Source organism: Eutrigla gurnardus (genome assembly GCF_963514095.1).
Source record: "Eutrigla gurnardus genome assembly, chromosome: 8".
In the NCBI taxonomy this organism is placed as follows: domain Eukaryota; kingdom Metazoa; phylum Chordata; class Actinopteri; order Perciformes; family Triglidae; genus Eutrigla; species Eutrigla gurnardus.
The window spans coordinates 28,984,184-29,001,489 of record NC_139922.1 but is presented as its reverse complement, the minus strand read 5'-3'; the positions used below and the strand labels follow the sequence as shown (position 1 = coordinate 29,001,489).

At 45.1% G+C, this 17,306-nt stretch overlaps 1 protein-coding gene across 2 annotated transcripts; it reads right to left on the bottom strand.

Moving 5' to 3' along the window:
* Window positions 1-2,476: 2,476 nt before the first annotated feature.
* brpf1 (bromodomain and PHD finger containing, 1) lies at window positions 2,477-16,042 on the bottom strand. Of its 2 annotated transcripts, none has more exons than XM_084016109.1 (16): window positions 15,790-16,042; window positions 13,805-14,643; window positions 13,396-13,585; window positions 13,033-13,320; window positions 11,562-12,079; window positions 10,707-10,896; window positions 10,473-10,604; window positions 9,857-9,985; window positions 9,236-9,743; window positions 8,455-8,763; window positions 8,089-8,367; window positions 7,590-7,737; window positions 6,068-6,201; window positions 4,680-4,795; window positions 4,440-4,594; window positions 2,477-3,420 (listed from the first exon to the last, which is right to left on the bottom strand). In XM_084016109.1, exons 2-16 carry the CDS (start codon window positions 14,596-14,598, stop codon window positions 3,237-3,239), a joined length of 4,074 nt encoding a protein of 1,357 aa, XP_083872235.1. In that variant the 5' UTR covers window positions 14,599-14,643; window positions 15,790-16,042; the 3' UTR covers window positions 2,477-3,236. The 2 variants fall into 2 exon arrangements, with proteins under 2 accessions (XP_083872235.1, XP_083872234.1); XM_084016108.1 differs by having other exon boundaries at window positions 10,473-10,614; window positions 10,708-10,896.
* Between the last annotated feature and the right edge of the window lie 1,264 nt (window positions 16,043-17,306).

Below are 17,306 nucleotides of genomic sequence, written 5' to 3'. Positions count from 1 at the left end.
ACAGATCTCTCTCTCTCTCTCTCATATAGCATCCCACACATGACCCAATCATCACACACTCACACACAAGCACGTTTCAAACCTTGAAAACACCACACTAAAACTCAAGTGTTTTCAAGGATTTCCAGCACCCGTACCAACCCTGGAGGGTTTTTATCAGCTTATGTGAATCAGTTGAGTTTCAGTCACAATTACTGTGGAAAGAGGTCAGAATATGAACTGAAACACACACACACACACACACACACACACACACACACACACACACACACACACACACACACACACACACACACACACACACACACTTCACTTGCCAGTGGTGGAACAGAACAGCGGTGTGCAACTAGAACCAATGCTGTGGTTATGTATTATATTCACTTCTGGTGTTCATTTAACGTCTTAGAGCAGAGGGAATGAATGAGTTGGCATCACGGTTAGTTTTCAGTATCGGCACATGGTACCGCCCACCTGACTGCATGACAACAAACTCATTACTTATAACATGACTTGGTTGGCACAGTATTCAACCCACGTTTTCCAGAGGGAACAGAGATCATTTAACCACTGATTTTTTAGCAAACTTTCACAATGTTGCTTAGACTCTTTTTGTCTTTCACAGATAGTGAAAGATATGATATAGTGCCCTGTAGGGTGCCCTTTAATTGGAGAAAACCCGATAAAGTACAGTCAATGGTGACCTTAAAGGGAGAAAACATGATAAAGTGCCCTGTAGGGTGCCCTTTAATTGGAGAAAACACGATAAAGTACCCTCAATGGTGACCTTAAAGGGAGAATACATGATATAGTGCCCTGTAGTGTGCACTTTGAGTGGAGAAAACAAGCTAAAGTAACCTGTAGGGTGCCCTTTGAGTGAAGAAAACATGATAAAGTACCCTCAATGGTGACCTAAAAGGGAGAAAACATGCTAAAGTACCCTATAGGGTGCCCTTTAATTGGAGAAAACAGCATAAAGTACCCTCAGTGGTACTTTAGCATGTTTGTTGTATGTGTTGCATGTTGTAAAGGGAGAAAACATGATAATAAAGTGCCCTCTTGGGTAACCTTAAAATTGTACCAATACAGGGCTTTTATCAGAAAAACAAAAACAACAAAAACAACCACCATAAAGCTTGTGTGTGTGTGTGTGTGTGTGTGTGTGTATGCGTGCTGTTAAAACCGCCAACCGTGATGCTTATCAGTTCCTACTCACGTTGAGCGCTGGCAGGAAGCAAGGCGCCGCCGCTCAAAGGGACGCCGCATCTGTAGACATACATTTTTCTGCGGCGAGTGGGTGTTCCAGTTGGGCGGGGGATCTTTATCATATATGGAAGATTGATTGATCATAAAGCACTCTGATTTAGGGAGAGAAAAAAACAATTCACATTATTATGTCAACGCAGGTGCAACAAGCTCATGTAGAAATGATGTCTAGTTATGGGAAATGCAATTAAAAAGGGCAGAAAATGTAGTCATCGTGTAGTAAACCTGAAACCCTGCATCTTTAAAGCATCTGTTCTCTGTGTGGTATTACTCTTCTGGACATGACATTTGATATGACATTTAAGGCATTGACGCAACACACAAGGTTTATCTGGCGCCCCTCTGCACAAAACCCCCCCAGACATGATCATGCCTTCCTGTAAAAGGTGGTCTGACCTGCAGAACCAGTGTGTACAGAAAGGGTTGCACAATGCAAGAAACCCGACGCAAACAACTCTACATTTACCGTTACCGTCTCATACTTCTATGAAACACGATTCTACGCCCAGATGGAGGAAGCCTGTTCCTAACTGAACACAACTCTTCATGTGACCCGACAGCAAATCTGGCACCCAAAGGAGGGCTAGAGTTCATACACCTTTTCCAAAGTCAAATTCAAGCACTTCAAGGTGCATTTCCATGCTTTTCCAGCCCCTTCCAGCTGTGGTAAACTCCATATTTGTACCAATCCAATGGTCAGTATTCAGTCTACTTATGATGTCACTTGTTCATCACATTAAATGAGATGTTATTGTCCTCTAAACAACCAACATGATGTTTGGAGACAGCTTTTTACAGAAGGACCACAAATGAAAGGAAAACTAATTCCACTAACAGATCCACAGAAATATAATCACCAACTATTTTCATCATCTGTTCATCATCAAAAGTCATTTTTCATAAAGAAATGTCAGAAAATGCTGTTTTCAGTCCCTCAAATATGGAGATCTTCTTTTCTCTGTTATATCATAGATGTCATCACATACAACACACATTTCAAGACCTTTAGTCTAAATCCAAGACCTTTTCAAACCTTGAAAACACCACACTATAATTCAAGTGTTTTCAAGGATTTCCAGCACCCGTACCAACCCTGGAGGGTTTTTACCAGCTTATGTGAATCAGTTCAGTTTCAGTCACAATTCCTGTGGAAAGACAGACACACACACACACAGAGAGAGACATAAGCCACACGTTTTTAAAAAACTCAATTTTTTTTATTATTAAACTTCTATCTTTTTATGCAATCTGTATATATAAAAGTTCTAAAGCCTGCAGCCTGAATCTAAGACAGACGGCGAGGCGATCGCGTGGTTTCAGTTTTAGTCCTCATTATTATTCGTCGACCTGCGTGACGAGACGCCGTGTTAACAAAGAGTGACAGACGAAAAAAAAGAAAAGAAAAAAGGACCAGACAGTGTCTTTGTGTGGCAGGAGTGATTCGAAGTAGCCCCCCCTCCCTTGTGGACCTTGTTATGAAGAAGTAAGCAGAATAAATAACATTAATGTTGGTTTGCCCCAAATGTTCAGGCTGCCACAGTCTCTGGTTGTGCTCCGCTGACCTGGTTTATTGTTGTTTTTTCCGGGAGGGGGGGGCTGTGTGTGGCTGCGCGTGATTCGATGTCCACTACGTACGTTTTCACCCCCGACACATGACTGGTGAAGAGAGGATCGTAGTGTAACACCGTGTAAACCATCGTCTTGTTCATTATTAAACATATCCAACTCAATATTCTTTCTTTGATTGGTGATTCCGAGCATATTAGCTAATCTTTTCCATAATTATTATTAATTCAAAATGTATTTCTTCAATTCTCTTAAATACAATATTTTACACGTCAGATTAAATACGGCTTAGTGTGCATGGTGTGTGTCTTGGGGGGCCGATGTAGTGGATGGTTTGTCCCTTTCCTTCCCCCCCCCCTCCTTCCATGTTCCTTGGTTCGTTCCGGGATGGAGGTCTCCGGACTCCTTCAGTCGCTGTCGCTGGTCTCGCTGCTGGGGTCTCCCTGCACCTTGCTGCGGTGCTGCATGGCCCGGTGGTACGCCACCTGCACAGACTTGCGGATGTTGGACTTCCTGCCCTCCAGCATCTTCTCCTTGTCCAGCTCCTGGTCCACGCCGAGCGGCACCAGCTTGGAGCGCGGCAGCCACTGCCTGGAAACGCAGAAACACGTGCTGCTGAATTCATTCATTATACTTAGTCAATAATACTTTTTATACGTTTATTAATATTTTAACGTGTATTCTTTACCGTCGGATTTTCTATTTGAGGTCCCTGTGTGAAGGGAAACCCTTTCTAATGTGTGTGTGATGATAAAAGTCGTTCTTGACTCTTTGAATTTGTTTTCTAGGAACTCACTTTTAAAAAAAGTTACAAACAATACCAACCCACTGTAGGTCTTTTCAATAAATCATAAGAAAGCCAGATTTGTGCATAAATTAACATTCGTGACTATTTTTTTTACAGCCATTTCACATTTTAGAGATGTTTGTTTTTATGCATGCGTTACAGGAAACAAGTTCAATACTTTGTAATTAATCCATCTCATTCTTTTCATTTCCTCACATAAAACAAAAGCGAGCCTTTCATAAGAGATTAAAAGTCATAATATTTGCATATCGTGCGGCTCAAAAGGCGTACTGCAGACATGAATGTTAACTAAAGACTTTTTTTTGGCTACCCTGATAAACCCCGTCAAACTTATTTTCATATTTGTATGACTTATTCTATGTCATGTAAATATTGTACTTTGTTTTTGAGGAAAATAGAAGATAAAATCAAATCAAATCCTCCTGTAACCCCCCTGCAGGTCCAGACCCGGTCTAAAGAAAACTTCTGAACCTCCGAGAAGATCATCGGTTTTAAAAGCAACACTAGCTGTTTTGTTCCTTTCTTGAACCTTGAACATATATGATGGCGCAGCACACCGTGACCTAAAACATGACCCCCCCCTTCCTCTTGTATTCTCAAAAACCACGTTTGCCCTATTTCAGCTGAACTGCCGTCTTGCACTTCAGTTTCCTTTGAACTGCTGCAGACGTTCTCGTGTCACACATCCAGTAACAACTGTTTCACATGCCGCTTGTGTTTGACCCGTTTAAAAAAAAAAAACAAAGGAGGAGAAAAGACGAACTACAGTGAGTTAATATAAGATGAGAAAAGAGGTGCTGACCAGGTTCTCTTGTTGTCAAAGAAGAGGACCAGGAACAGGTGCTCCCTGGCCTCTTGGGTCATTTGCTCCCCGAGTTTCAGCACGTCCAAAGGGGGGACCGGGATCGGGACTCCCCGGTGGAACACCCCCTCCCTGGGCATCTTCGGGTCAATGATCTGCAGGCAAACAAACAAAGGGGGGTCGGGTTAGACATGCAGCCATTAACCTGCAGAACAGTGCAGGTACAGGGTCCACACTCACCAGAGCGGGATACGAGGGGTAGCCTCGGCACTTGGCCCACACCAGGTCCAGAGCATCCAGAGCAGAGTAGTCGTCAGAGGTCATCCAGCACCCGGACCTGGACCGGCTCCGCACCACTGGACGGTAAGGGGGGGACACAGGAACAGGTAGACGGTCACCATTGTGCAACCTCGCTACTAGCTGAACAACGGCGAAGAAAAAACATTGTAACAATGATTTGTTTTCTGCAGTGAGGGGACATCTTCAAGACCCGGCTCCAACAAGACCGCAACGAGAGCCGGGTTGGGTTGGGGGGCGTCCTGAACAAACAGTCTCGACTTGCCATTCCAGCAAAGTTCACTCTTCTCCACATTACAGAAAACAACCAAAATGTTGTGACTGGATTCTCAGCTTTCAGTTTTAGTAGCTTCTTTCTTTGTTTCATCAACCACAAACTAACCAATCAGTAGCATCTCTGCACGTGACATCATCTTTGCATCGTGTCACCAATTCTATCCTAGGATTTCTATATTCATTGGTGGAATAAGTGGGGAGGTTTGATTTTCAGGATGGATTTATATATTATATATATATATATATATACACACATATAGATAAATAAATAAATACATATAAGGTAGAATACATTATATGTTGCAGAGCGACATTTTAAAAATGTAATGTATTCAGATCATTTCGATAAATAGAAGTTTGATCGAGTTAATAGTATTTTTTCCCATCGGTACTCAAGATGAGTCGCATCATATCAGAGTGCGATTAATCAGACTGATTACACACACTTAAGATATCGCAGCTGTCTCGTAATGAATTAGCAACTTCGTTAACATGCAAATCATTCCGAGAAGACACTTTCTGTCTACGTGAATAAAAGCTAACTGTATTCATACACGGCTATAAAAGCTAACTGTATTCATACACAGCTATAAAAGCTAACTGTATTCATACACGGCTATAAAAGCTAACTGTATTCATACACGGCTATAAAAGCTAACTGTATTCATACACAGCTATGAAAGCTAACTGTATTCATACACAGCTATGAAAGCTAACTGTATTCATACACAGCTATAAAAGCTAACTGTATTTAAAACAGCTATAAAAGCTAACTGTAGTTAAAACAGCTGTAAAAGCTAACTGTATTCATACACAGCTATAAAAGCTAACTGTATTCATACACAGCTATAAAAGCTAACTGTATTCATACACAGCTATAAAAGCTAACTGTATTCATACACAGCTATAAAAGCTAACTGTATTTAAAACAGCTGTAAAAGCTAACTGTATTCATACACAGCTATAACAACTAACTGTATTCATACACAGCTATAACAACTAACTGTAATGACACACAGCTAGTGTCTACGTGAATAGAAAGTCGTGGTGCTTACAGTGCGAGACGCTCCGCGAGCCTCCGACCGAGTAGGAATCGTTCTCAGTGCCCGACGTCTCCTCGCTGCTGTCCTCCTGGAAGGCAGAGCGAGAGAACGACGCCTTTCCTCTGCCTTGTTTGGACGGCGTCGTGCTGCGAGGGGAGAGAGAGACGGGACGGAGAAGGTCATCACAGCTCTACTACAAGTGTGTTATACAGATAACTCTATTAGCTGCTTAACGAGACACTGGCTGATCTCATTTTCTTATTTTATACTTGCATTCTGCATAAAAGCTCAAACACCCATGGGATGGTTGGCTGACACTACTAGGACTTTCATTTGCTGTCACTCATACCTGTGCATGAAACCATCTTAGCTTAGCATCAAGAAACCAGGAATCTCACTTTGATAATAAAAAAAAGACCTACGAGCAGCTGACAAGCTCAGAAATGACAGAAACACTGTGGCTGAGTTGCACCAACAAGGATTTTATGTTACAATTTTAAGGTTAAAAGACCGATTTACGTCACGACAATATATTTTCACATCTTGTTTTATATAAATTTGTTCAAGAAATGTGGTCAGAACAGTATAAATGTAAAATGGGACGCGTTATTAAAGCATTTGAATTGTCAAACTGGTTGAGAGTTACCTTTATACAAATAAACAAGCTTTTTTAAGGTTAAAGTTTGTTTCATGAGTTTAAGTCAAGGATGAAGCTCACAGGTTCTTAAGGGTTAATCTAGAATGACTTCTAGTCAGAGTTTAGCAAAACTATTACATTCAGATTTAAAACTAAGCAGAGCTCTGCTGCACAATACAAGTCTCTGTGTAGTCGATCCAAGTTTCAATCAAATAGTTTCATCAAATTAAAATGAATGAACAAATATAATGCATGCTTGCAGCTTAAAGTTTTAGTTCAAGAGAATTAAATTGAATCTGACGTTTATGGGGGGGGATTTTAATTGAATCTCCTCATTTAAAGCTAGTTTTTAAATTCGTAGCAGCACGATTTAACGTTAAAACCGTGATTTAATCCGGTTTTAAAATAAACAAATCCTCGTTGGTGCCACGGCGCCTGTATCGTGGTTTCCTGATCCGACATAAACAATCATGTAAAGACGACAGAGTTGCAGTTTTTTTACGGGGATTTACATGCTGGAACGGTTTCTTGGTAACCAGGGGTCGGGTGCAGTGACTTCCTGGAGTCTCCGCTGGCTGCCTGGCAACATCAAAGTGATGACGAGACTCCAGGAAGTCACTGCAAAGCAAATACACGTATTTAGCAAACTGAACTGTTCCTTTTTAAAGCTGCATTAACTGATTTCCTGACCATTAAGGACGGCCAAAAACACTCACCGCCAGGCTTAGACACACTGCCCTGACCTTACATCACCCCGTGTGTTAATGTGTCACCACGATAAATGGCTAAACTCGGCTTTCTAAAGAAGCTCGCGGTTCGCGGCTGGAACCGGGGCCGATGGGAGCGCTGGGGAGTAAACCCCGTACCGTAAGTGTGTGATGTTTGTGCACTAATCACCTGGTCCGGTCGGAGGCGGCGCTGCTGCTGCTGCTGGTCGTGGACTCGGAGTCGGAGCTGGATCGAGGGAGCCGGGACTCGCTTCTGTAGACGCGGAAGCTCTCCGTCACCGGCTGGTTCCCGCCGTCGAAACCGTTACTTGGCAAACCTGCGGGGGGGAAAAGAGAGTGAGGGGGTGAGGAAAGTAGAGGTGAGAGGGGGGCAATATTCTGAGAGAGAAAAAATCGCAAATTTGCTAATTTAAAAACATACGAATTTGCAACTTAATAAAGCTGCAAATTTGCGAATTAAAAAAATAAAAATCGCAAATTTCCTAATGTAAAAATGTACGAATTTGCAACTTAATAAAGTTGCCAATTTGCTAGTTTAAAAACGTAAGAATTTGCAACATAATAAAGTTGCAAATTTGCTACTTTATAAACTCGCAAATTTGCGCATTTATTACGTTTTTTTCTTTTTTTGCATTTATTAAAAGTAAAACACGTATTATCCCTCGTACCTGGGAGCAGGTCGTCGTTGTCGCTGTCGCTGTCGGAGCTGGAGCTGCTTCGCGGGCTGCGCGGCCTCTTCCTCTGTTGCCTTGGCGACAGCATCGGCAGCTGAGGGGGTCCGATGGGGCTCGGGCCCAAACCGGCCCCGCCGTAACCAGCGTCCCGGTTCTTCGGGGGTCGTCCGGGCCTTTTGGGGGGTCCGGCCATTTTCTGGTTCTTCTTGGAGAAGAGGACGGAGGTGCGGCGGCCCACCTCGGGAGCCAGGGCTGACGAGGACACGCCCATATCTGCAGCAGGAGGAGAGGGTTCACGGGTTTAAAATGACATCATCATCACGCAACTTCTCATCTTCATGCACATCACTGATCATTCACCTTTCCCACCGATCTCCTGGCTGCTGCTCTCTCCCCCTTCGTCGTGGTGCCCCGAAGACGACGGGTGATGGGGGAGGGACGAACCCCGATCCCCGCCTCCCACGGACTCCCGGCCCCCCATGCCGGAGCCCCCCTCCCGCTGGTGTGCAAGCTTCCTTTTGACGACGCTGATCTCCTTGCGCAGAGCTTTGGCTCTCCGAGACTGGCCGATGCTGTGCTTTCCCAGGCTGACCTCGTCGAGACGCGCCTGCAGGTAATGCAGCTGCTCCTCCAGTGGCAGCCGTCGGCGATTCTCTGGCAGGAGCAGGTCTGAGAGAGACGGGGGGGAGAGGGGGTTAGACACCTTCAGAGAAACAACGAGAGTAATTATGAAGGAAGTCTAATATGACTGGAAACTAACAAAGGGATGTTTCTGTGAAATTTGTGTAATATAAGCTGCACCACATCCGTTTTAATGGCAGAAAAAAATAAATCTCATGCGCCACCTATTGGTTAAGTTACTTTACTGCACCATGCATCTTTTTCAAAATATTTCTATTAAGCATCTTCTTCCACATACTTCTAATACTGTTGTGACACGGAATGTATTCTAGCTGCAACTCAATAAGGGAAAGGAAAGAAAAAACAAACACCACCAGCAATAAGACAGTTAAACCTTTAGAGAGAGCATTTCATCTACAAATTCAAGTATCGACTGACTGAAGAACCGACACCTAGAATTTCTCTTTGCCAAAGATAAATCAGTTTAAATACTCTGAACTTTGATGCTTTCTGATCTTACCATCTTCATTAGAGGACAGCGGCCGGTCTCGTTCTCTGTCTCGGTCCCGTTCCCTGTCTCGATCCCGTTCCCTGTCTCGATCCCGTTCCCTGTCTCGTTCTCGATCCCGTTCTCTGTCTCGTTCTCGATCCCTGTCCCGTTCCCGCTCCCGTTCACGCTCCCGTTCTCGTTCCCGCTCTCGTTCCCGCTCCCTCTCCCGGTCCCTGTCCTGGTCCCGCTGGCTCTCCGGGCTCGGCTCCCGGGGGAGGTGAATGCCGGCCTCGTAGTCGAAGCCTATCCGCTCGGCGTGCCGCCTGGCCGTCCTGATGACGGAGCCGCCCATCTCTCGGAGCCGCAGGGCGGCGCGGTAGAAGACCGTGTCCTTGGCGTTGTACTTGAGGCAGTTGTTGACGATGAGGCCGAAGTCGGCCTCAAAGGCCTCGAACGTGAGGTAGCGGTGGGACTCCAGCAGGTTCCACATGGTCTGGAAGTCCATCGGAGTGTCGATGTGGTCCAGGTAGTCTGGCACCTGGAGAGGAGAGGGCAAGGATCTCTCAAATCTTGTAAAGAGGACACAGAGCTAATATGCAATGCTAAAAGGTAACATGCAAACCTCCTGAGTGTGTGTGTGTGTGTGTTTACCTCTGCCAGCGGTACAGGCTCGGTAAAGAAGTTGTTTATGTCCCTTTCTTGTAACTGTTCCAACGTAGTCCTCAGTAGCACCAGGAAGGGAGTCAGCTGCATCTCCAGCGCCATCTGCTGCACTTTAATCTGAACACAGACACAACTCTCTTTCTACAGGGTTCCTACACCTTTTCCAAAGTCAAATTCAAGCACTCCATCTTTGTATCAATCCAATGGTCAGTATTCAGTCTACTTATTCTGTCACTTGTTCATCACATTAAATGAGATGTTATTGTCCTCTAAACAACCAACATGATGTTTGGAGACAGCTTTTTACAGAAGGACCACAAATGAAAGGAAAACTCATGCATTATTTTCATCATCTGTTCATCATCGAAAGTAATGAATGAAAATGCTGTTTTCAGTCCCTCAAATATGGAGATCTTCTTTTCTCTGTTATATCATAATTGTCATCGAATAGAACAGACATTTCAAGCACTTTTTTCTAAATGAAACCTGGAAAACACTTCAAGTGATTTCAAGGATTTCCATCACCCATACCAACCCTGTTTTCAACAATGTAATGCTGCTGACTGAATGAATAAAACTAAGAGAAACCAGGCGTGTGTCTCACCGTTTCCCTCTTGAGCTTCTCCCTCTTGCGGATGAGCTCCACCAGCAGCCGGGCTCGCTCCAGGTCGTGTCTGAGTCTCTGCCAGGCCTTCAGCTGCTCCTTCAGAGCGCACTGCTTCTCCTCGCTGTCCCTCTGCAACACCAACACACGCAAACCCCCCCAAAAATCATGTTAGTCAACTCCTGAATGAGGCCAAGAACAGGATTACAGAAACACACTAAAAAATCAAGTCACCGGAGGGAGTTGCGACGGAGGTTGTGGCGGGAGCGGCTCGATGTGCCGTTGGGACTGCAGGTGGGTTTGGAGCCGGCGGAGCAGAGGGACGCCGTTGCGGCTCTGCCTCTTCAGGGTCCAGTAGCTGTGAAGTCGCTGCATGAACTGGCTTTTCCTGGGTACCGTCAGGTTGCTGGTGATTTTGCTCAGCCTGCAGAGAAACTAACGCTACTTTATCTCTTGTACTCCCATCTTACAAATGCCAAACTCTTTGTTTTAATTGTAAAAAAGGAAAGTCTCCCCTTGATCCAAGGCCCAGTTGTTTAAAAGAGTTAAATCAGGATCAGTATGATAAGTTTGACGCTGACTTTCATTCCTTTGATATTCTTGTCTTTATTTATTTTTATTGCTTTTTCTCCAATGCTTTTAATGTTTTATGTAAAGCACTTTGAAATGCCTCGTTGTTGAAAGGTGCGATACAAATAAAATGGCCTTGCCTCATCACAACACATAACAACAAATCATGTCGTTGATGTTTTAATCAGAAAAGAACCAAATAAAAAGACTAAATATCCAGTATAACTACAAAATAGACAAATTCCTTTTGAAAAACCCATCTTCAAGACTTCCAATCCCAAATCCAATTACTTTGAAAAAACTGGGCCGAGGAGATATGGGTGATTTACAGAACAATTAGTATGCAATACAAATAATTGTAAAAAGTTCCAAATTAACCTAATATGTGATTGTTTTGGTTCGGGTCGGCCTGTTAATCCACAATTTCCCAACTGTGGGACTAATTAAGGATCATCTTATTTTATGTAGCATGTACGTGTAGCATGTACGTGTAGCATGTACGTGTAGCATGCAACGTACCTGTGTGGAGGTATGCAGGGCACAGACACCACCGGTGCAGCAGCTCTCCTCTCGGCTAAGATCTTCCTCGCCCTCTTCATCTTCAGCCGGGACTTGGCCTTCGCCCTCTTGGCTCGCTCCGAGCTCCAGCCCTTGGAGTCGTCGTCGTGGCCGATGCTCGGCTCGTCGTCCTCCTCCAGCTCCCCGTCGCTGTGCGACGAGCCCATGCTGGCTCCGCCCACTCCCGCCAGAGGCCGGGCCGACCCGGGCGGCGTGTGGATGTCGCAGTAGGCCGTCTTGCGGACGCTGAACGAGGTGCCGTTGGCCCCGGTCTCTCGGACCGGCTCCATTTTCATGTAGAGGCCCGCCTGCTGGGCGCAGGTGACGTGGAAGGCCGTGTAGCAGTTGGCTTTGTGACACTGGATGCAGGCGCCCGAACCCCGCTGCTTGCAGATGTAGCAGGTGAGCTTCCAGCGGGCGGGAGGAATGTGCTCGATGCTGTCGATCGGCTCCAGGAAGACTGTGTTCGCGAAGCAGACCTGAGGAGAGGAAGAAGAAATAAGTGTCGTACCGACTCACTGAACCCAGTTAATCTCTATATTAACACTATATCACTTCAGTTTGGTGAGCCTGGTGCTATGCTGTGGAAATCTTAGCACTAGTTGATGATTCTTCTCGAAGATGAATAATGAAACCTCGTAGAGCCTCAGTTAGTTGCGTAAACACCAAATACAGATACCAAATGCTCCCCGGGGCATCGTGACCTCAGGTCTTCTACAGGGAACTGTCTCTCAGACCAAGGACCACCTTATCTGCTCAGGCGCCAGAACAACAAAACAACCCTTTTGCAACCAGCCAGTAGTCATTAACATGTCTAGAATGAAGATATCTGAAGACATCATATATACAGTATATATATATATATATATATATATATTATATTATATTTTTCTCCAACATGCTTTTAACTTAACATGCGACTAAAGAAGCTAAGCAACCATCCGTAAAGGCGCAACTTCACCCTCACAGTCCTGGACTCTGCAAGCAACATCAGTTAATGCGGTTAAACACGTGTGTGTTTTTTAATTTTAATTCTGCAAGAAAGAAAAGCAAACACCGAAAGCTGCGTGTGTTTGTGCAGTTCAACATCTGCAAGATTATGTATTGATCAGGAACGCATGCAGAGGTTAGAGCTCGGCAGTATATTCATATATCGATATCTAGATATAAGACAGATACTGTACATATTGTCTAGATTTTAGATACAATATATGGCATAAGTGTCCTTTACCGGGTTTAAAGGCTACGTTATAGTTGAGTGATGTAATTTTCTAGAACTTACAAAACTGTTCTATTACTGTAGTATTCTTTCCCCACTTTGTCATTACATTCACATTACTAATGATTTTGTAAAAAGCACCAATAATCGATATTGAGGTATTGTGATTTTCCTCCGTATCTCCCCGTCTCCGTGGCGATGTGGTGGGTTTACCTCGGGGATCCAGAGGGCGCAGACGACGTGAGCCCAGCGCGCGTCGTCCGTCTGCTTGAACGCGCCCCCCTTGTTGGGACAGAGGGCGCAGTCCACGGCTCTGCTCGGCGACTGCAGGCAGCGCCGGCACAACCACTGGCCCTCGGGGATGTAGGGCACGCCGTAGCACTCCTGGTGCACCGCCAGGTTGCACATGTCGCAGAACAGGATCACGTTGCTGTTCTGACACTCGCCGTCGTTGCAGATGCAGCAGACGGCGTCTTCGTCGATAAGGGTGCTGGGGTCGGCCTGGCGGAGAGAAGTAGAAAGATCAGAGTTGCATTCATGTATTCAAACGTTATTTTTGCTTCCGAGTTTAGGTACCTTGTTGTGGCTCTCAAAATAGGACTCCTTCTCTAAGCGGTCCATGAGATATTCAAAGACCTCCTGAGGGATCGGCGTCACACCGTCACGCCGCCGTTTGTCGTTCATGATGTCCAGCCAGATGTAGTCTTCCTCGTCGATGTCGTACTCCACCTCCTCGTCCAGCTCCTCCACGGACTTATCGATGTATCTGATCACCAGAGTGGGGAAAAAAGTAAGTGATTGAGGATATTTTCCAATTTCAACTTTCTGTAGAAAGAGAAAATAATATTTAAGGTCAAACTAATCCACAACGAAAAGTTCTGTACAAAAAAAGAGACTTCTTTATCCTTAAATTCCCCGTCATATATTGTACTGTTATGCTTTGCTTCGTCTGTTTGTCTGTGTGTTTTAATATCTCCATACAGACCTGTAGTAGGATGATGGTCTCGGGGGGGCATCTGGTCTCTCCTGGTCCAGTTCTCTGAACACCGCCTCAGGCAGCTTGACCGCGGGGCCGGACTGAGCGCTGTGATGATGAGACGAGCCGTCCTTCTTCTTCTCTTTACTCTTATGTTTCCCGGACTTCGGCGTGGATTTGCCTCCGTTAGAGGATGGGATGTCCGACCGGTCCTTCCCACCGACTCCCACATCGCCGCCTCCAGCTCCTCCGTCGCTACCGTTACACACCCCCCCTCCTCCACCTCCCCCTCCTCCTCCTCCGCCGCCACCACCACCACCACCACCAGACGCCGGAGTGTCCTCGCCATCGCTGTCGTCCTCCGACACCACGTCGATGTTGTCAAAGATGCTGATGCGGTGGATGCGTCCTTGGAACTCCAGCTCCACCATGCGCTGCGCCTGGGCGTAGGTCATTGTCTCTCTGCCCGGGGAGTGCGAGCAATCCGACCGGTTGGGGCTCCCCGGCGTGTTGCCGCCGCCACCATGCCCCAGCCCTCCACCACCACCGCCGTTACCCCCTCCTCCACCATCGTCCGTGTCCCCCGATCCTGCCAACGAGGCGCGAGGGGGCCGCCCTTTCCTCTTCTTCTGGGGCAGGGCCTGCGCGGGGGTCGGGTTGTCGTGGTCATAGTGGTAGAGGTGGTACTCAATGCCACTGTAGCTCTTGTAGACCTTGCGGCAGGTCTCCACGGGGCACTCGTACGGGGGCTTGGTGGCCCGCAGGTTGTGACAGAACGTCTTTACGTCAAAGTCCAGCCCCATTGTGCCGACGGCCACTGCTGGGACAGACGCTGCTCCAGTTTACATCTGAAAAGAGAGAGAAGGCGGGATCAGACTTATAATAATCAGACAGGTAATAGCTGCTGGTCACTGAATTACAGTTTACAAAACACACTGTGCACCTGTTATGTGGTGCAGTCACGTGATACCCCCCACGTCACTCTCCCAGTGGATACAAACTGTGTGTATATGCGTGTGGTTACCCAGTAACAGGTGCAATTTGGGTCAATATTTATGCTGTTATTGTTAGCCGACTAACGAGTCGCGTCCGGTTTTAACTGCGCAGCGTAACAAACGGCTAAATAACATGAACAACAACACACACGAGACGAAACCCCCCATAAACCAACTACGAGACTTTTCCAATTCAGCTAACTTTAGCCGTAGCATTCCCTCCTCCCAAACAATGAAACACTGCATTAGCTAGCGAGCTAACGGCAGCTAGCTAACAACAACATCAGGCAGCGCTAGCAGTTAGCTACACACACACAACAAGGCTAACTACTAACGAGTTAACGTTATAAAAAATAATAACGTTTGTTGTGAATCTTACTGACGTCAATTTAGCCGAGGTGGTGGTGGTGTTTTTTTTTTTTAGTTTAATTCGCGTGCTACAAAACGTTAGCCGCACGAGAGCGGCGCGCTAGCTTAACTTCAAAAGGTAGCGGAGTGTTATTTTTTTTATATAATTACCGGTAAAAAATAATAAATGCGCAAGAGTGTTTTTTCTTTAGTTAAGATAACCTGGACTGTAACTTGAGATGACCATTCAAGCCTCCGGCGGCGTCACTGTTGTGTGTGTTTCCCTCCACAATAACCTCACCCCTGTGTGTGTGTGTGTGTGTGTGTGTCCCGAGCAGCATAAAATGACAGTATACCAGCCGAGGTTAGCGCACTAACTGTTACTACGGTATGTGGGGGACCTCGTATAACGCTGAATTAAACAACTAAGGTGGGCCAATCAATTAATTATCATTATCTAGAGGTGGAATATGTTTAAAATGTTGAGCAATACGAGGTAAAAAAAAAAAAAAACATACAGGCGTGCTCATTATGCATTTTTTTTTTACATTGTGTTTCCAGCTTACACATATACATCCTTTAACATGTAGCCCACCTCCCACCACACCTGAACCCGGTCTACAGATCTGGACTGGTCTTATAAACACTTACTACTCCACGTTCCTCGAGACTGCGCGCTTCGGAAACCTCACACCAGATCGCGACGGGTTGCAGGTCGATTTTTTCCTTCCCAATCATTAGATAATCCCAGACGAGATTCATCTGCGATGAAAATGTGTTCATAAAAACGATATAATATCCAGATCATTGAATTGCGTGGAGGGAAAAAAAGAAGAAAGAAAGAAGAAGAAAAAAAGCAGGAACTCGGTTGAACAAAAGAGGCGAACCGTTGCTGTAACGTTACGCCGCGCGTCGACACATTCGCCACACAAAGGGTCTATTTCTCGGCTCTTCTTTTTAATAAAAGGACCCGTATGGACATTTTTACCACGTTTTCATCGTAATATATATTCTCATCGTCTGCTCGGAGAGTTGTCTGAATTATTTGTTTTATTTTCTACCGGAACCGACGCTTTTCCCACGGGGTTAGTGCACGTTGAATGTGGCGAATCTGCGGCTTCGTTTCAAAGACGTCGGCGAAGGACCCGAGTGAAAACTGGCCCGGGTGCGCGTCGCACTTTCAAAATAAAAGTCGACCAACATATTAACATCTATCAATCATCTTTATATCTATATATATGAATTTTGTCATTCAGCTCCTTGTTAGAGAACAGCAAGTTGTGCAAAAAGTGCTGAAACATTTAACAGTTGGATATTTGCATTCAAATTAAGGTCAATTAGGTCAAATTAAGTTCACCTGTTAAGGTTATAGTGCAGTTTAGGTTAATCCTGAAATTTCACCTGAAAGCCAAATATCCCTAACTTTTTGTGCGTAGTGTATACACATACTTGTATGATCCTAGTTGTTTATCTGAACTCCATGCTACATAATTATATCATCATCATCATCGTTTTAATAGGATTATATCATCTGAAACAAATAAAACAGGCAAATAAAAACAAAGAAACAATACCATCAAGCACAAAATAATATTTATTTGTCTCTCAACATACAGTCTGTGATTAGAGTGCAGCAGGGTAGGGTGGGGTGATGTAATGCGGTGGGACACACGGCAGGCAGAAGCAATCCCACACGGTTTGAATACAAAGCCTTTTTGACAATCAGAGCATATTCACCAGGGGGGGGCAACGTTGTCGAGACAGAAGTGAGATGAGCAGAGTGTCAGGACTCCTCCTCCTCCTCCTCCATCATCATCATGCATCTCAGCACCACCTGTATGACCCAACAACTGATTATCCCCTCCTCTGCTCACCAGTTAGCAGCGACGGAGGTGGAACAAAAACCAGATATAAGTGACAGAGAACAGAAATCTCTTACTACTGGAAGTATTTCACCAAAGCAGAAGATTCTGCATAATATCCTATAAAAGGTCCAATTCAAACCGAATTGATGGAATAATATACATCGAAAGAAAACCCCACCACCACCACCTCTAAACCAAAAGAAAGAAAAGAAAATGTACAAATATAAACTACAAGAAAACTGTACAATTCACAGCTTGGCAGAAAATCGGGATGCTTAAAAACCATTCAAATGTGTTGTGGGG